The sequence below is a fragment of the Leopardus geoffroyi genome, chromosome B1 (assembly GCF_018350155.1).
Source record: "Leopardus geoffroyi isolate Oge1 chromosome B1, O.geoffroyi_Oge1_pat1.0, whole genome shotgun sequence".
NCBI classification, from domain to species: domain Eukaryota; kingdom Metazoa; phylum Chordata; class Mammalia; order Carnivora; family Felidae; genus Leopardus; species Leopardus geoffroyi.
Window position 1 is genome coordinate 145,501,957 of NC_059327.1, and position 20,494 is coordinate 145,522,450.

The window sequence follows — 20,494 nt, forward strand, 5'->3', positions numbered from 1 at the left end:
TTCCACTCCCCCGTCAATAATACCTTGTGAACTTGTTACTCCTAAGTGAGTTGGGCTAGTGATACCCACGGGAAATATCAAACTCATATTTAGACTTGATCAATGAGTTTCTGATTATAACACTATCCACCCAGGGAAAGGCTTTCAGCCTACTATGCAGGAGACCACAGTGTGATAGCAAAAGAGAGATAAATCAAGGGAATTAAATATAAAGGTGTTCAAATCATGCCTCAGTCTCTTCTGCCTTTGCCCCTTGCAGATGAGCACCTTGATACCTGTCCCTGCTCCTGAGAGCTGACTATCCGGCACATGATATGCTAGTTAACCTGGGAAAATTCTTGTCGTTCCTGTTTTCAGTTCTGGTGCCCTATTACTTTTCTCCCGAGAATCCTCTGGCTTGCTGTACCTAATCCTTTCTAACTCCTCAACTCTTCCCTGGGTAGCCAGTACTGACAAGTCGGAGCAGCTACTCTGTAGAATGATGCATATCTCTGACCCTCAGATGACTTTTTCCCACACTCAGTTTTATCCTCTTACGGTGCACATGCTATCAGCCTGGGCGAGGGCCTAATTTTTCTAACTATCACACGGACCCAGATAAAAACGTTCATAAGCAGAGTCTTAAGCAACTTCTCGGTGCCCAGTGCTTTACATCATGTTTGTAAGATAGAGCAAGAATAAAAAACTTAGAACCTATCTCCTAGAATCTGAGAGTTCTGTTAGAACTTAATAATTAACTGCTGGGCAAGATAGGCTTCTTACTATACAAGAGTCCACAGTCAGTCACGAATGGTCTACTGGGAGCTGTCTGAGCAGTTTTCTAGGCTATCATTACACTGTAATTTATGCAAAATTGCAGATTGTAGCAAAGAGTTGCTGGCAACTAACCCAGAGTGCCAATTTGAGGGATAAAAATATTTGCTATTTAAAAAGAAGCTAGAACAAACAGCACAATATGCTTCATAATAGAGTAGCAGTTTTTGCTTAGAACAACTTAAAATAAAGAGTTTCTTTTTGTTGGACATTTCTAGGTCATTCCCTACCTTCATTTACTCAACGATCAAGAAAGAATCCCAGAGCTATGTGAAGCAATGGAGACACACGATTCCACACTTTCATATGAGAAACAGATATGTAAATCAGAATATGAACACAGCGGGGGAAGTTCCACACTAAAAGGAGTTTATAAGTTTGTAAGTTACATGTTGGCACAGAGCATCTCTCTCTACTCTGGCTGAGAACAGCATAGGGGAGTACCACAAATTCTTAGAGAAGACAGATTTTGATGTGAATAGGAATTTATTTTGTTTCTGTATGCTTTCTCCATCCTTGCCCATCTGTAAATTATTTTCTTTTTCTTTTTTTTTTTTTTAAATTTTTTTTTTTTCAACGTTTATTTATTTTTGGGACAGAGAGAGACAGAGCATGAACGGGGGAGGGGCAGAGAGAGAGGGAGACACAGAATCGGAAACAGGCTCCAGGCTCTGAGCCATCAGCCCCGAGCCTGATGCGGGGCTCGAACTCACGGACCGCGAGATCGTGACCTGGCTGAAGTCGGACACTTAACCGACTGCGCCACCCAGGCGCCCCTGTAAATTATTTTCTATAAGAATGTAAGAAAAGCATGTCATTTAGCCCAGATGGTTAGAAACTTCTTCCTCGCAAGAGCTGAGGTCTACCTTTTTGCAAGATCTACCATGATTCTAGATCTAACTTGGACAGCACCACAGAACAAGTCTCAACTTCCTTTTCCATGAGACAAGTCTTCAAATACTTGCTTGTACCTGCATCCGCAGACGAAGCAAAATGGCAAGTCCAGTAGGAGCTAGAATCTCACAGGTAAGGTTTTGCTTAGTCACTTTCTCTGGATAAGACAAAACGGCATCATTCTCCATACATTAACTCATACCATGGTCTGTTGTTTTTTTTTTAAGTGTTTATTTATTTTTGAGAGAGACAGAGACAGAATGCGAGTGGGGGAGGGGCAGAGAGAGAGGGAGACACAGAATCCGAAGCAGGCTCCAGGCTCTGAGCTGTTAGCACAGAGCCTGACGCGGGGCTCGAACTCATGAGCTGTGAGATCATGACCTGAGCTGAAGTCGGACGCTCAACCGACTGAGCCACCCAGGCGCCCCCATGGTCTGGTTTAAAGGAACAATCACTGAGGACATTACAGGCAGGAAAACTCAGCATTCATCACCAGAACAGCACCCAAAGCAAGAAAGAAGCCTGAGTTCTGTTTTTGGACAAAGGTCTCCAGAGGCCTAAAGACTCTGGATTAGAACATGTGTCTCTTATTCTCTTGTAAACTGCTGTTCCATCTCGTAGCATAAAACACACAAGCAAAAACCTCTCTACAGGGAAAATCTCTGTGGAAGCTAAATGGACAGAACCTAAATGTATGTGATCAAAATGGCCCTTATGTGAGAATTTACCACATGTCTATCATTGTTTTACACCTTACGCATGTTATCACACACTTTCATATCATACAGTCTTCACAAAACACTGTGAGGGTATTTTTTATAAGGTAGAAAATAATGCTATTTGCACTTTACAAATGAGGAAACTGAAGACACACACAAAGTCCAATAGTCTGTCCAAGCTCATACAAACCATATAAGGGTCAGAATTCAAACTAGATTAGCCCAGCTCTAATGCCCCGGCTCTTAATCATGTCACTCTAGAGCCCCCATCTACACTGGGCACAAACAAAAAAGCATTGCTGAGTTCACAGATGTAAAAGCAGAGCTGGCCAACTGCTACATTTTCACTTCCGTCAGCAGAGCAGCATTTCTGGACCACTGTCCTGCCTCTTTTAGGAAGCCAGGGAGGGATCTTGGATGACACTCTGCCTTCTGATCCTACCTGGTGTGCACCGGCAGTACTGGTAAGAGACCAGCTAAGGACCGAAAACACACATGCCTCTATCACAAAATTTAATTTTTACCATTTGTAAAATGATCAAGAGGCCCATTTCCCAGATCTATAAACAATACTGCATTCTCTTGACTCCTGCGTTCCATTTACTGTAAGTTTTCTATTTCAACTTGAGCTGCCTTTTCTGGATTAAATCACTTAAATAATTTTGGATATACTTAGCACTCAGATCTAAGCCCTCCTTTCATGCTTAAAATGGTCCAGGCTTTAAATGTGTTTGTATCTGGTCAAGACCTGCTTGGTCTGATTTGCTGTTGATCAGTCCTTCTGTTACCTTCCAAACACCTTGGGCCACTAGGCAGATGACAACTAAGGAATATGGCTTCACTTTTAATTAGTCAAATGCCCTTTCAAGCTCACTCCTTTTAGACAACTATCTCAAAGTAACTTTGAGAGAAAGTATTAGGGAAGACTCACTGAGTCCTGACAACCAGTGCCTCTAGAGATTTAAAAAAAATCTACCCCTGGATTCGGCCAAAAATTATTGAACTGAAGTCATGGACTCATTTGTTCAACAAAGACAATATATAAGTGAAAAACACACATATAATAAAATTCTATGTAGTAATAAATGTCATGAAGAAAGAAATGCAGAGTGAGTACAGAATAATAGCATGAGTGCTATTTTGATAAGGTAGTGAGGGAAGGCCTTAGGAGATAACATTTGGGCAGAAACTCGAAGGTAGTTAGAAAAATAATTTATTGTAAATAGCTTCAAAAAAGAGCATTCCAGGAAAAAGGAAAACCAAGTCAAAGACCCAGATACAAGAGCATGTATGATGTGTTCTAAGGAAACAAAGGGCAGCCATGGCTGGAGGGCAGTGATAGAGGGTTAGAATGGTAGGAACCGAGTAAAAAGATGTAGCCCAGGTCAGGTCCTGTAAGGTCTTGCGTATTGTTTCAAGGAATTTGGATTTTATTCTGATGTTATGTGTTTCTGAATGTTATGGGCACCCATGGGTGATTCAGAATGACCGTGTGAAATATAGACTACGTATGGGAGATGGGACAAGGGTGAATGCAGAGAAACTAGTTTGTAAGTTTAGTAGTGCTCCAAGTGAAAGATAATGGCTGTCTCCACTAGGATCTTTTTGGTGGAGGTGGTCATGGGTATATTTTACACAGACTGCTAATGGATAAGACACAAGGTGTGAGAGACAGAGGTCAAGGGTGGCCTAAGCAACTAGGTTGCGTAACAGTGCCACTTCCTAAAACAGGACAGATTATAAGGAGTAAAATTAAGATTGAAGTTTGTATATGGTACATTTGAAATGCCTACTGGTCATCCAAGTGGGCTGACATGTCAAGTAGACAGTGGTTACATGGGTCTAGAAACATGGGAAATACTGATGGTATTTAAAGCATTGGGACTAGAAAGGATGACCTAGAAATGGCTCTGGAACGAGACATGAACCCCGAGTTTATTCCAATGTTTTGAGCAGTTCTCCTCAATCCTGACTACATTAGAATCTCCTATGGAGCTTTCTAAAAAATACTGATACTCTGGTCCAACTCGAAAGATTCTGATATAATTGTTCTGTGTTGGGCTCAGGCAGCTATATTTTTAAAAGTCCCTAGATAATTCTAGTGGGCAGCTAAGGTTGAGAACCACTGGTTTAGAAATTGGGAAGAACAGAATGACCCATAAACAGAGAATGAAAAGACATGTCTAGTGAAATGAAAGATACACATGCCAATGGTGGCTTTATGCTTAAACAGTGAAAGAAATAGTCTTATTAGATGTGGCCATTTCCTGAAATTAGAAAGCATGTTATGAATATTACTCAGTTCATTGTATAGTTTCCTGCTTATAAGACCCCTCAGGAGAAATTATTTTTCAGTCTTAATATCAGAAAATGTTTTCTTTATCCTGAGCATGTATTTATTTTTTATCCTAAAGCCATTTAATTGGGTAAGTAGTCTCTCTTTTTTTTTTTTTTTTTTCCTGCTTAAGAGCTCTCAAGATGAAATTTGTGACCCAATCATAGAAAGTATAGTTTAGGCTCAAATAAATAAATTCACCAAACATATATTCAGCACTAGTATACGAAAAGCAGTGTGGTTGGCAGTGGTAGTATATCCATGAAGATTTAATGATATGCCTATTTTAAAAATTTTTTAAAAGTGTTTCTTCTTTTTTTTTTTTTTGAGAGAGAGAGAGAGAGAGAGAGAGGAGGGGAGGGGGAGAGAGAGAGGGAGACACAGAACTAGAAGGAGGCTCCAGGCTTCGAGCTGTCGGTGCAGAGCCTGATGTAGAACTTGAACCCAGGGACCATAAAATCATGACTTGAGCCAAAGTCAGATGCTCAACTGACTGAGCCACTCAGGGACCCCAATATGCCTATTTTTAATAGCTTTATTCTTGGCCCTGTTTTAGTTCTAGGCCTTGCTTCCTCCTGTTCTTAACTGTTTCTCATTTGCATTGTGTTTTATACATTGCTGTGACCCACCTTAAATACTCTTTAGAATAAGCTAACATGTACTCAACACTTAGAATGTATGAATAGTAAACTCTTTATAGGTATTAGCTCATTTAACTCTCCCCAAAACTGTACATACATGTGAGATAAGGGACATGCACGAACATAATGTGCAGTCAGGCAAAATGACCAAAGAGTCAATGCTCATTAACAATAGGTTTTCCTGCTCCGAGAGTCAATCTTCATCAATCAAGACTGCAGCTATGGTATGAACAACATGGCCGTCATAAATGAAGATAAATGACTTTGAAGTCTTACATTTCTAGGATTACTTTCTTATGAGTAGGGATGAAATGTTTTGAGTCATTTACATGAATCAGTTCCCCAGGTGGCCAAATTTCCCATGGTACCAAATTGCCAAGTCATGATTGATAGTAGTATTTCTGACTGCGAAACAGATTTTAAACTACGCAAAGCTAACTAAGGCAATCAGACCCTTTCAATTCCTAGCCAAAATGAGCTGGCCAGCTCAGCCGTGAGACAAGGGTGTTAGCATGAGTCAAAGTATTGCTTTTCCTTTCTAGTTGCTTTGGCTAGAAGGAATGTGTGTGTGTTGGTAGGGGAGGATCTGTTTGTTACAGCTTTATGTAAGTTTTGCATTTATGTTGTGCTCTTCAAGATCAACGGTTGAAAATAAACTCAGGGATCTTACTACAATTGCAGGATTCTGCAAACATGCTTGAAAGAGCATATTCAAACACTAAGTATTCCCAAGGTTTCTGTCTGCATTTGAGAGTGAAAAATGCAGACATGTCAAAGAACAATGTGCTACTTACTGTCCTTTCTATTCTTCCTCTCTGTGGAAAAAGGCTAGACCTCTGGGGGTATACTAATACAAATATAGCAAAAATATAGATATAAATATACATACTTTGTTAGGGAAAAAAAAAACAACTTCCAGAGTAAAATACTAAATATGATTACCTTCTCAAAGATTCACAGTGCTCACTATGTTAAAGGGTTTGCTATGCTATATTACTATATTAAAGTCTCCAAGAAATATCACAGTCAAGTTGGATGTTTGATTTTGTTTAATCCAGATTTCCCAAATTTATTTGGCCAACTAACTCCTCTCGTCTAAGAAAAGAATCAAACCCATTTAAGATTTTGCGGTGCATCAGTGTTTCTAAGAATACGTTTTATTAATAGTTGTATTAAAATTTTCATTACAGAGGTGCCTGGCTGGCTCAGTCCGTTAAACATCCAACTCTGGATTTTGGCTCAGGTCGTGATCTCATGGTTCATGGGATCAAGTCCCCTGTCAGACTCTGCACTGACAGTGAGGAGCCTGCTCAGGACTCTCTCTCTCTCTCTCTGCCCCTCCCTGGCTCGTGTGCATGCTCTCTCTCTCTCTCTCTCTCTCTCTCAATAAATAAATAAACATTTTTAAAAAACGTCTTTCATTACAAATCAAAACCACGATGAGATACACATCACACGTGTCAGAATGGTTAAAATTAATAACACAAGAAACAACAGGGGTTGGAGAGGATGCAGAGAAAGGGGAACCCTCTTGCATCACTGGTGGGACTACAGACTAGTGCAGCCACTCTGGAGAACAGTATGTAAGTTCTTCAAAAAACTAAAAATAGAAATGCCCTATGATCCAGCAATTGCATTAGGTATTTACCCAAAGAAAACAAAAATACAGATTCAAAGGGATACATGTACCCCAATGTTTATAGCAGCAATATCAACAATAGCCAAACTATGGAAAGACCCTAAATATCCACCAACTAATGAATGGATAAAGATTTGTATCTATCTATCTATCTATCTATCTATCTATCTATCTATCTATCCATACAATGAAATACTAATCAGTCATCAAAAAGAATGAAATCTTGTCATGTGCAATACCGTGGATGGAGCTAGAATGTATTATGCTAAGCGAAATAGTCAGAGACAAATACCATAAGATTTCACTCATTTGTGGAATTTAAGAAACAGAACAGATGAACATATGGGAAGGGGTGGGGGGGTAGAGAAAAGAGGGAAACAAACCACAAGAGACTCAGCTTGTCTCTTGGGACAAATAGAGAACAAACTGAGGTTGATGAAAGGAGGTTGGTAGGAGATGGGTTACATAGGTGTTGGGTATTAACGAGGGCACTTGTTGTGATGGGCACTGGGTGTTGTATGTAAGTGATGAATCCGTGAATTCTACTCCTGAAACCAATATTGCACTGTAAAATAAAAACAGAAACAAACACAAAAGCAAAGACAAACCTTTCAGGACACTCTTGGTCTACAAATAAAGTAAATTATCCATTCATTTGTTGAACAAAGACTTTCTAGGCAGCCATTGGGTTAGGTGCTGGAGATAAAATGGGAAGATACACAGATGTGGTCTTTGCTCTGGTGGGGTCAACAGTCCAGTGAGTGTGGTGAACATTAATCAGATATTGATGTGAAGAAATGCTCATCACAAACTGATAAATGATGTGAAGGAAGAGTTCTTCAGATTCTCCACAGTGGGGTGTGTGAGACGGTAGGAGAGGCCATCAGAGAAGCCTGATCACGAGGCTACATCTCAGTTGAGCTGTATACACGTGAGGAGGAGGGAGCACTCCTATCTGCAAGGCTGAAGGATGATAGGTAAGGGGTTAAATCAGAATAAGGAGGGAGGGAGCAAAGAGAAGCAGTGCTGGAAAGTCCAGAGAGCCTGAAGAAACGTTCACGATGGGAAATAGAAGAAGACCTCAGAATAAGAAGAGCAACATATTATAAGAACAAAAAATTGGAGAAATTTCCGAGATATTTACTGATCAAACAGAATAGAGCCGACACTCTTTTAAGGATATTTAGTACCTTTGTACGAGGACCCTCTTGGCATTGACTTTATTTTTTTTTAATCACCAAAGCATCATTTATATTCATGGTATGAATTATTTATTTTGAAGGGAATGAAGTTTTTTCTTCCACATTTTAGAAATTTTTAATAATTTCAAGTAGAAGATATTTTTGGTTTTGCCTCTTAGGTGGGATTTTTTTGGTCTGAAGGGAAGAATCGTAACAGGAGGGTAGACAATAAAAGGGTATCGAATTCACACAATTAGAAATATAATTAGAAATCATTCACTCCTTCCTACAGCCAAATTTTTCATTATAGAAAGCTCTACCTCTCTTTTGCAGCACTTTGCACAATTATAGTGATTAGTCATCACATCATACCTAACTGTTTCATGGTTGTCTTTCTTACCAGATGGTAAGTTCAAGAGGACAGATCAAGAGCTGGTTTAATCGCCTTCTTATTCCCCACACTTAGTAACAAAGAAACCAGCTCCTCTGTAAGAAGAGGCAGTATCTGTCGGTAGCCTGAGGCAGGGGGAAAGTTGGTCTAAAGAAAATGATACATCCTAAATGTTTTCCCTGGAAAAACACTGTGACCTCTCAATGAATGCTGTCAGCAATATCCTCTCCTCCCTTCCAGTGACAGGAGATCTCTCTCTTTCCCCTGACTCTTCCCGCTACGATCTGATTCTTGGGGGGAAGAGCGTCTTAAATTATATTTTCATATAAACTCCTCTAATTTTATTTTTTTAATTGTTCTTTTTTTAATGCTTATTCATTTTTGAGAGAAAGAGTGGGACAGAGTGTAAATGGGGGAGGGGCAGAGAGAGAGGGAGACACAGAATCTGAAGCGGGCTCCAGGCTCTGAGCTGTCGGCACAGAGCCTGATCTGGGGCTTGAACGTAGGAACTGTGAGATCATGACCTGAGCCGAAGTTGGACGCTTAACCGACTGAGCCACCCAGGCACCCCTAAACTCCTGTAATTTTAAAATATGAAGGAATTCAGGTGTGGTAAGCACCTATCCACTTCTCTCTCCTACCACTTCCTTCCCAATATACAGGGATTTTCTTTTTCAGTAAACAACGTTTTATTTTAAATTCCTAGCCTGTAATTTTATTGTCTACAATATTAGCACAGTACTTGACACACAGGAAACACTAAATAAACTTTTCTTGGTGGACTGCCCAGTTGCCTTATTATATGCCAAGCCCTGTGCTAAATTTCAGAGCTACAAAAAGCCAGAGACAAATATTTGTCATTAAGAAGTTCATGTTTCCCAGGCCACCCGGGTGGTTCAGTGCGTTAAGCGTCTGACTCGTGATTTCAATGCAGGTCATGATCTCACAGTTTGTGAGATGGAGCTCCAGGTCGGGCTCCGTGCGGACAATGCAGAGGCTGCTTGGGATCGTCTTTTTCTCTCTCTCTCTCTCTCTGCCCCTCCTCTTCTTGCACGTGGTATCTCTCTCTCTCTCTCTCTCTCTCTCTCTCTCTCTCTCTCTCATTCTCCCTCTCAAAAAAAAAATAATAATAAAGTAAACTTCAAACAAAAAAGAAGTTCATGTTTACTATGTGTGTGTAGGAAAGGAGAATAAGTAGACGATCAACGTGCAAGAGGAATAGTATTGTGATGGCAGCATATACAACATGCATACAGTCAGAAGATTTGGGCTGCATCTTGTAAGGTGGGGGGGGGGGCAGGAAAGCAGGTGAGTGGCGGGAAACAGCGTTCCCTGCAGAGGGAACAGGTGATATGAGGGCAAGGAGGCATGGAAGAGAGGGCATGTTTGGGGACCAGCACGTAGTTCTCTGGAACTTCAGCATCAGGTGCCAGGAAGACACCGACAGGAGGAGTGGCTTGACAGGCAGTGTGGAACAGACCACAATAGCCTTACGAGTGACTGAACAATCAGGCTTACAGACATTAGAAAAGGGACGCTTTGTTCTGGCAATAAAACAAATGTCTCGTACTCTGAAGTCATGGGGAAAGAGAGAATATGAAAGGGAAAGAGAAAGTTTGGGATGCCACTTTACATTTTAAATAATGTTTAATGTTAGTTGCAAGAGTGTAACTGTCCCAACTGTCCGATATAAGAATACATGATATTTTCCAGGCGCGCCTGGGTGGCTCAGGCGGTTAAGCATGAGTTTGAGCCCCACGTAGGGCTCTGCACTGACAGCTCAGAGCCCAAGCCTACTTTGGATTCTCTGTGTGTGTGTCTCTCTCTGTGCCCCTCCCCTGCCCATGCTCTGTCACCCTCTGTCTCTCAAATATAAATAAACACTAAAACAAAACAAAACAAAAAAAGAACACATGATATTTTCCAAATACAGTGCTTTCCATATAAGAGCTGGCTGAGTTAAGGAGATATTAAAAATGAAACAGTACTCTCCTTATTCAGCTTAGAAAAGGAGACTAAGGGTTACCTGGGTGGCTCAGTGGATGAGGCGTCGACTCCTGATTTCGGCTCAGGCCATGATTTCACAGTTCACAAGACTGAGTCCCACATCAACCTCTGGGCTGACAATGTGGCCTGCTTGGGATCCTCTCCCCCCGCCCCTCTCTGCCCCTCACCCCCTCACCCCCTCACACTCACTCTCTCTGTTTCTCTCTCTCTCCAAAAATAAACAAACTTTTTTAAAAAAGAAGGAAAGGAGACTAGAAGAAGCATCTTTTTTTCTATGGCTTTCCACTGTGCAAGCACAATGCTGGAATTCAGTCAAGCCTAAACAACACAGAGGCAACACAAGACATAGTATATCTCCAATAACTTACCATGGGTGTTTCTAACTCAGGGGTAGTGGGACGGGAGGAACAGAGACTGAAATGCCTGCCATTCTCCCTGCCCCAGTTTGACAATGGTTCATTCCACGGAGATAGGGAGCACCTTGCTCTACTCTGCTGCTGACAAGACTTAGAGTCTCACTCTGTGCGGTGTGATCCTTTGTATGACTCCTGCATTCCTAGGCGTTCCTGTTTGGCTCTTCTCTTTGAAACCCGGGAGTGCCTGGCCCAACCTGGCACTGGACTGAGCTTAATGACGCATACCACTCATAGTATGTTCCGGCTGCACCGCCTGGAACATCCACTCCTGTATTACCGCCTGAAAGCACTCCTGTAGGTGAGAGATAACGCTCCCAGTCTGGCAAAAATGTTCATTCTCACAATGAGAGCCAATCTTCCCAAAGGAAGGGCATTCTCTTGGCAAAAGGTCTTGTGGTTTTCTACTCAGGTAGGAGGCGCCTTGCATGACAATTATACCCGAGGCACGGAAAGTTGCAGCACAAGGACAGCGTGAATCCAAACACTGAACACCAATGCAGAAGCAGTGCTTTGAGAAAACACAGTTTTCTTTCGGAAGAGGAGCCCTAAGGATGCAAACTGTCATCTTCCAGAAACCAGAGAACTAAGTCTTTTCTACCACTGTTCCCCACAGCGTTTCACAGAGAATTGAGAACTGAATGCGTATTGCCTGAATGAAATCAAGAAGATCTCTGGGCCCACAGGACTCTAAGCAGGGCTGATTTCTTTCGAAATGCTCTTTGAAAAGGTCCCTGCACCAATGCAGGCACTGAAGTGACACCACAACCTTTCAGTTAAAGGAGAAGCATGTGAGCCCATGCTGTGGGCATTTGGGGGGATCTGTTTGGATGAGATGTCCTACATAAGAAGTGAAAATATGCAGAAAGAAATTTACCCTAAAAAATGTTGAAATAAAATCCAGTTCTGCATTCTTTTGGCGACAAGTTAATCATCTTAACACCTGGTCACTAGGGTGCTTTGTTATCTTGAAGGAGTTTCTGTTTTAGCAAAACTGAAGAACTTCTCTCTCACTTCCTCACCGTAAAGCTAAAAGTCAAGACGCTGGGTTGAGACCAATGGTAATCAGTTTTCATTCTGAAAGAAGGTGAAACGGGGTAGGTTACTACGCACAAAGAAGTTAAAAGAACACGCAGTGACCTACAGGCGGTCACAATGGCACTTAAGCATCCTTATAAGTGGTGGAGTTCCTGAGAAGAGATTGTCCATTGTCAGTATCTTTATGCCCCTTCAATTAACCATAGGCTTTCCTAAGCAAATGTAATATTTGCTTAGAGATGCCAAATTTTATTTTGTGCCATTGAATATTTACAATTTAAAACAACTTGTGTATCATGCACCTCTGTATCTACACCCCCTGTTAGCACCAAGACTACAAGCTCTTGAAGGACAGGAACCATCTCTCACCCACTCTCTATAAACTACAGAGCGGCTCAGATGCCATGTCCTCTGTGATAACATGTCCTCAGCAGAAGGTAATGTCCCTGCAGCATCCTGCTGTGTTGAGCATCAACACTACCCTTTACCCCAAGATTGTAGCGCATTCTCCGTCTAAATATTCCAAGCCATTCTCCGTCTAAATATTCCAAGCCCTTGAGGAATTGAAAGAAGTTTTTTCTCACCAAACAGCTGGGATTTATGTCCCACATGATCAAGACTGAAAGCTAGCCAAGAGTAGACACATATTAATCAAGTTAAATTACAGTATGGCCATTTTTCTTCCAGGACAATTATCGTTGGCTTTAAGACACAAATGAATCATTAGGGTCCTGAATCTCTTCTGGCAAAGAAATACAGTGTGAGCTGAATGCTCAACACTGTGAGTGTCATCAGAACAGCTCTATAGATATGAATTTGCCAAGTTAATCCCCCTTCATTATCTCCATTAGCTAACAATGCACTTGTAGTCACCGCACATAATTACTGCTCTAACAGACAGGGACGTTTGAAATATTAACTTTCCCACAGACTCCAAATCTTCAGTAAGCAGCTCTCAACAATTCATTATATTAATCATATATGTCACCATACTCCTATTAAATATGCATGAGATTAAACAACACCCATGTTGCAAACTGCCCAACATCATTTTTAATACAATTTATTACTTTTTGGATACTGTAATTATAACGGCACCTAGGTGCTGCTATGAGAAATGTAAATTTAACTACCTGGCTTGTAAGTAACCGGTATTATAACCAATCCCACTTTTATTCAATTTTTAACATGCATTCAAGTGAGAATATTTTAAAACACAAAGTATAAAATATTTATGAAGTTAGTATGTACTAGGACATACTGATGTCCAATTTAAAATTGCATAAAGAAGGGATAAATTGATTTTCATAGACTTAATTTTATAGACAAATAAGTAATTCAAAATGGAAATTTATCCAGAAAGCAGCATGTAATATATTGATATCTAAGAGAAAAAATGCAATGAACTATATGATTTGGAGTATTATGATGTCATATTTCTAATCAAATACTTTATAGACTTTATAAATTCTATGTTTATACAGATTAGTACAACAAAGACTAGATTTGATCCAAAAACAAAGGCAAACATAAATCCCACCAGAAAAATACAATAAAATTTCAAATGAAGGTGAAAAATACATTAACCTTGGATCATATTACTCTAAACTCTATAGTTAGTATGGTCACAGATTATTAAATTAAGCACATAATGGAAATAGTAATAGCCACAGTCCACATGGACCAAGCAAGATCTTACTTAACTTATTGTGTCAGGCAATGTAATTAGAGCTTTCCATTCTTACCTCATCTAAAATTCACAATGACCCAGTGAAAGAGATATTAATATTATTTGCACTTTACAGATGTGAAAAGTGGAGACTTGCATGGATTAAATGTCTCATCCAAGGATACAGAGCATATGGCATCTGACTCCAAGTACATCCTCTCAAACCCGGTCAGCACCCAGCTCCCAGCTCCCTGCTCCGGATTCACTACTTCTTGAGTGGCCTTGGGCAGGTCACCTGAAGTCTCTAAAGCTCATTTCTTTTAGCTGCAAAATGCAAATACTATTAATATATGCCAAAATTACTGAGAACGAAATAAGACATTTTATTAGAAAGTACCATACGAGTCGTGGAAAAACATAACGCTGATTGTTATGTTATCGATGAGACTGGAAAATAAAGTGGTGAAAAGGAAGAAAAAAACTCCATGTACCGACACAGACTCAAAATTTTCCAACAAAAACGGTATACCTAGGTAAAAACTCCTGGTTGGTTTACCTTGTTTAACATAGAAACAATTGCATAAAGGCCAATATAAATCAATATCTTTATTATACCTAAGAGACAGATGGATAAGCACTAGCAGATTAAGTTACAAGTGAATAGTAACACTAGAATTGTAGGCGTTCACCACAAAAATGATGTTCACACTACTAGATTTGGCCTTTCCAAGAGTTTCTTGAAACCAAGGGTTTTAAACTTACCTGGAGTCATTATCAGGCCCTAATTTACTATGATCCCGATACCCATTTTGATTTGTGGCGATATTTAAATGCTTAGGCCCAGGAAGGAAAAGTAATATTCAAAAGTCTCATCGATCATCATTTTAGATAAATGATGCAATATCACTGGGCTTCTTTTTCTATAGGGTATTGTGGCTTAAAAAATTATTTCATATGCCTTATGACAACAAAGATCCTAAAAGAAATCTTTAAAAATTTAAGGTCAAGAAAGTGGAATTCACCAAGGTTAACAATGAGAAATAATCTATATATTTGTACACTGAACCCTAAAGATGCAGACTGTGTGTGTGTGTGTGTGTGTGTGTGTGTGTGCACGCACACGCGTGAGGCAGCAGAAGGCTATCAGCATGTGATTGTTATGTATTTAGTGGCTTTCCACTTTTCTTAATGTTTATATTATCAATTATTTAAAGAAAGTATATAAGGCCAAAATAATAGTAGTAATAGGAACAAAGGGGCCATATATGTCTAGCAATTCTTTTATTCACTTTCAAGGTGCTCATGTCACTGGATGAAGAATAAGGGGAGATTTTATCTGCATAAACCCACAAATATGCCAAATCACATTTTCAAACATCCTTACTTGATGATTTTAAGAATGAAGAAAATTATAAGAGTACACAGAATCTCCAAGGTCCTACCTACCTCCTGGCCGTTCGTGCTCTCCATCAGTGTGTAAAAGCATGGCAATGGGCATCCCTACATTCTTGGATCTTCCAGCTACAACCACATTTTTCCCAAATGTTTCAATCCCTTAAAACACAGAGTTTGATTTAAATGAAGAATCAACAGCAAGAAGCAAATTAAACATGTGAACAGCCAACTGAAACATTCTTTAAAAACTTCTAATTAAATTTGAATTACTGTGTGGCTTGTCTATAATGCGCCCACATTCATTATTTATAAATATTCTTTTTATGCTTCTCGGATTTGTCACTTCCTCTGTAATTGCCCTCATTAAAAAACTACATTTTCAAGTTGCCATTAAATTACTTTTAAACACAGAGATTCACGTGAAGATTTAGACATGCAAAGACTTACTCTATATTAACTACTAATTATGAAGTAAGCAAAGTACAACAATGGCAAGCTTAACTGGCAATCAGACTTTCAGTGAATCTGGAACAAAATGAGGCGGGAAAAAGCATATTTTTTACAAAGTTCATGCACTTTACCCAATAGAGAGCTGCTGAACTTTCAGGGACCCGGAAAGGATGAAAGATACAACCTGCAGATACAATGCACTCTACCTCCTTGGGTATGGTTTCTTCATAAGTACAATGAAGCAGTTAGAATTAAAGTTTTCACAAGTACTAATGTCCTAAGAGGGTGATTCTAGGATCTGCTTTCTCTTGGAAATTTTCAGGTTAAATAGTAGGTTAGAAAGGAGAAGATGCTGTCAGAAATGGAAGGCACAGCGATGGAGGTGGGGCAATTACAAACATAAGGGCAATTTGGTCTTGCTTAACATAGCGGTAAATATCTCTATACACCTCAAGGGTCCAAGAGAGTATCACTGTATTTAGAGCACAAATTCAAATGCAAATGTCTATAGTAAAACCGTAGGGCATTAGAGATGGCTCATATATGTTCATCAAATTTTGTTTCTAAAAGTAAGGACAAACAGAACTCATTCTGGAAAGTGTCCACCAAAATACATTAAGTTTACAATTTAAAAGCAGGGAGACAAACCTACTAGTTGAAAAATTCATGCCCAAAAGGGGCAACAACAGTTACCTACAACCTGGCACATATCTCTCATTTTATTTATTTTAGATTTGTTTTTGTTTTTTTTTTTTTTTACTTTTGTTACTTTATAAGTTTCTGTACACCGAAGTTTTCTAGCTGATCATTTTCTTTTACTCAGTAGGATGGAGATGTTTCCAGCAAGGCAATGTACATGTGTTCAGTTTGGCATTTAGCACCCCCATCCTGCAGACCACAAATTACCAACCTGTTCTTTTGATTATTTCCCAAACAGCACTGGCAGTGGCCGGTATGAGAGAATTCTGGTCAAGGCACAGTCTTCCAATATTGATAATATGAAATCCATCTACATCTTTTTCAGGGGCAATTCCATTGCATACTGTTCGCTCATCCACGTGGTCTGAAAAGCAAATAAAATCGGTCTTAATTTTAAAATGGTCAGTTATTTGAAGGTCTGGAAAATGAAATCTGAAGACCTATACTATGATTCAGTATCAGGAAAGGTGTAAAATTATTACTCGATTCCTTTTTCTTTCCACCAAAACAGTAAGCCAAAATGCTTTTGACTGGTGGTTATAATTAACCAATCATAAGAGTGTATGCGATTACAGGGCCAAAAGTGGCTGGCCTGGTGAAGGGGAAAAAACTGGTTTTTCACAAGTTTTATTTTGAAACAATACCAATGAGATCTGGAAACAGGCCCTAAGTCTTTGCCTCAATAAGTTTACCTACTTATGGTTTAAATCTATGTTTTCCCCATATAAGACACTTATACGATAGGCCCCTATTAAATATTTCTAGCATTACAGATTAAAAGGACTTCTTGGTGCTAAAATAATCATAACATCATGAATGCCTAACATCCTCCCAAATGACATAATAAAAAACAAATCACACACACACACACACACACACACACACACAAACACACACACACACACATATACCTCCTTTCTCTGAAGAACTAGCACACTGATATCTAAAATACCATTTTGGTTTTCCATTTGGAAGGAAAATAACATAGAGTAATAAACCAAGCAAAAGAGATAGAAGATGGCAATCATCATCTCATTTTGAAAAGTAAGTAGTAAAAGTGAATATTAAAATCAGGGGCTCCTGGGTAGCTCAGTCAGTTAAGAATCTGACGTCAGCTCAGGTCATGATTTCACAGCTCTTGGGTTCAAGCCCCGCATAGGGCTCTGTGCTGACAACTCACTGCCTAGAGCCTGCTTTGGATTCTGTGTCTCCATTTTTTTTCTGCCACTTCCTCTCTCTCTGTATCCCTCTCTGTCTCTCAAAAATAAATAAACATTAAAACATTATGTAAAAAAATTAAAATCAGAAGGGACCCCACATCCCTTCTAATCAAGACATTTGATAACCCTAACGTATCCCAAGGAATGCACTGTTTCTTCTAGGCCTCCAAATACAACACTATTCCTAAGTTAACTAATACGTGCCTAAACATATGTAGAAAAGCATCAGGTATTTTACAACCAATACTTTCTTTCCTTATAGGAGTAAGGGAAATAGATTTCATGTTTTTCACTGACTGCTACTTAAAGTCCCCTAAAGTTTCTCCCTTGGAGCCATGACTTGAAGAAACAATCATGAGATTCAATAGCATCAATTTTTTCATGGTTGTAAAACATTTTTGACCCATAGAATATGTGCAAAACACTAGCCACTTAAAATCCTACCCAAATGAATAGGAAAACTGGTATTCACTCTGTGTTTCACCTCTATTTACAATCATGAGGTAATTAAATCATGCCAGGAAAAAAAAAAAGTCCTCAAATTATAACCATAACATTACAATAGAACAGCTCAGGGACTGCCTTGAGAGACCGGTCTATAGAACCACAACACTGTGTGTTGGGTTGTATGTATGTGTGTCCATATATGTGTATGGGTTTATATGTATTTAGCATTTAATTGCCTTTGGACAATGAACAGGAAAAAAAAAAAAGAACAAATTATTGGTTTACTTTCCATCCAAGGATTTTTACATGTCTATTTAAAAATACCTCCTTCCACTGCCTCAATGCCTGTTGGCTAAGTGTAAGCTCATTAGCATAGTAAATAATCCCTTCCTCGACCTGGTTATATCTTCTTCCTAAAGCCTCCTCTCCAAGCACTCCATCTCTTTCCCAACCACCATTATGACTTCTTCTCCTCTAGTCACACTAAGCAGTGTCCCATTCCCAAGCCCTTAGCATTAACTTTTGCATTTTTGTGCTATTGTTCGTAAAATGCATGATCACCTTTCCATAACTAATTCCTTCCTCCCTGTTCTTTCCCACCCTGGTCATTCCTAACAACACATTGATCGATTGCCACCTGTTCCTTCATCACAAATTGAAATGACACATTTTTCTCCTCTGCTCTCCCACAAAGCTGCTATAAAAAGTACTTACTACATGGGCGCCTGGGTGGCTTGGTCAGTTAAGTGCCCCACTCTTGATTTTGGCTTGGGTAATGATCTCATGGTTCATGAGATAGAGCCCCAAACACATCAGGCTCTGCACTGACAGTGAGAAGCCTGCTTGGGATTCTCTCCCTCCCTTTCTCTCGGCCCCTCTCCTGCTTACATGTGCTGTCTCTCTCAAATGAAAGAAATAAACTTAAAAGAAAAAGTACTTAGCACATTATTTCAGTTAGTTGATAACGTTAGTTATTAATTATCTCTCTGGTTTATGAGTGTGAGCCTTAAAGGGCACAGACCTTGTCTTATTAAACCAATTCACCCATAGCTTTCTCCACTCAGTTGATGGCAATTCCATCCTACTGAACTGCTTGCCAAAAAAGTCTGGAGTCATTTTGACTCACACTCAACATCCACTCCATTGGAAAATCTGTTGAATATTCCTTTATAATGTATCTAGCACCTCATTAGTCTCGCCGTGTCCACTGATACTAGTCTGGTTTGAGTGGCCATTAATTCACCTGTGAATTCTTATGACAGCGTCCCGATTAATTCCCTGCTTCTACATTTGCATCCATACAATCTATTCACAGAATAGCAACATGATTACACTTCTGAAATGCACATCGTATCACAGGAGTCTTCTTTCCAAGACCCCGCATGATGTGTACTGCTCCAAAACTCTAGTTGTCTGTCTGATCTTATATTGGTTACTCTTCCCTTGTCTTATTCTTTTGGTGTCACTCTGCATTTCTTGCTATTCTCCAAATATATCAGGCATTTCCCACACTGGTTATAGTTCTTCTGACTGCCTGGAGGCTTCAAAACAAACAGTCACTTTGGCCAAAACCCTCCCTTCTTTCAAATCTTTCCATAAATTCTATGTTATATGTAAGGACTATTCTGACCACATTATTTAAAGAAGGCTCTGCTTCTGAGGATGGTGAAGTTGTTTATCTTGGACCAAACTTCTCACAGACAATAATGGTAAACACTGGAAAACATATGTAAAAAAACAAAGAACTATAGTTGTAATGTACACCATCATGCACTGTACCTTGCTGGTGTAATATACAGCATGATCACCATAGTAAATAATATTGTATTTCATATTTGAAAGTTGCCAAGAGAATAGACCTTGCAAGTTCTCAGGACATGAAAAAATATTTTGTAACTACGTATGGTGACAGACGTTAACCAGACTTACTGTGGTGATCATTTTGCAATACGTACACATATCGAAGCATTGTGTTATATACCTGAAACTCATAGAATGTTAATACCAATGATACCTCAATAAAACTTTTTTAAACAACTACTATTTAAAATGAGCCATCTGGAAAACCCTGGAGAGTCACTAGAAGCAGGCAGATTTGGAGGAGAGTGGGCCTCTGAAAGAAAGGGATGCCACTCAAAGAATTCAAAGGACAGCTAGAATTTGGATAATAATCTGCAGTCTTGCCTGCTTAAGGAATCAAAGCACAAAGTTTGTGGCTACCAGAGCAGCTTAAAATTGAAGGGATATAACCAGAAGAGGAGAAAGCCACAGAGCGGAGACTCAAAATATATCTATAAATTCTGCTCAAATCTCTGACTCCTGAACAATAAAAACAAGAGGAAAAACTCCAAGAAGCCCATCCAAGGCTGAGAGAACTAAACACAAATTGCAGCTGTGGTTCAGCAAAGGCAAAACAAAAAAGCTTAAAGTCCTCAGTGTGACAGGCATTTATAAAAACACAAAACCTTACAGCAAATATTATACTTAATAATGAAATATTGGATCTCCCTCCCCTCCCCAAGACAAGAACACAAGGGTGTCCA

At 39.5% G+C, this 20,494-nt stretch overlaps 1 protein-coding gene across 2 annotated transcripts in view; it reads right to left on the reverse strand.

Moving 5' to 3' along the window:
- The window catches only part of MTHFD2L (methylenetetrahydrofolate dehydrogenase (NADP+ dependent) 2 like), a 147,236-nt gene that overhangs the window by 81,299 nt on the left and 45,443 nt on the right, over positions 1–20,494 (reverse strand). The window contains exons 4-5 of one of the 2 annotated variants that reach the window (XM_045473752.1): positions 16,496–16,648; positions 15,187–15,294 (exon numbers count right to left, since the gene is read on the reverse strand). In XM_045473752.1, coding sequence (XP_045329708.1) covers positions 15,187–15,294; positions 16,496–16,648 — 261 coding nt within the window. The remainder of the gene's footprint in view (positions 1–15,186; positions 15,295–16,495; positions 16,649–20,494) is intronic. The other variant, XM_045473753.1, reaches the window with a different exon arrangement.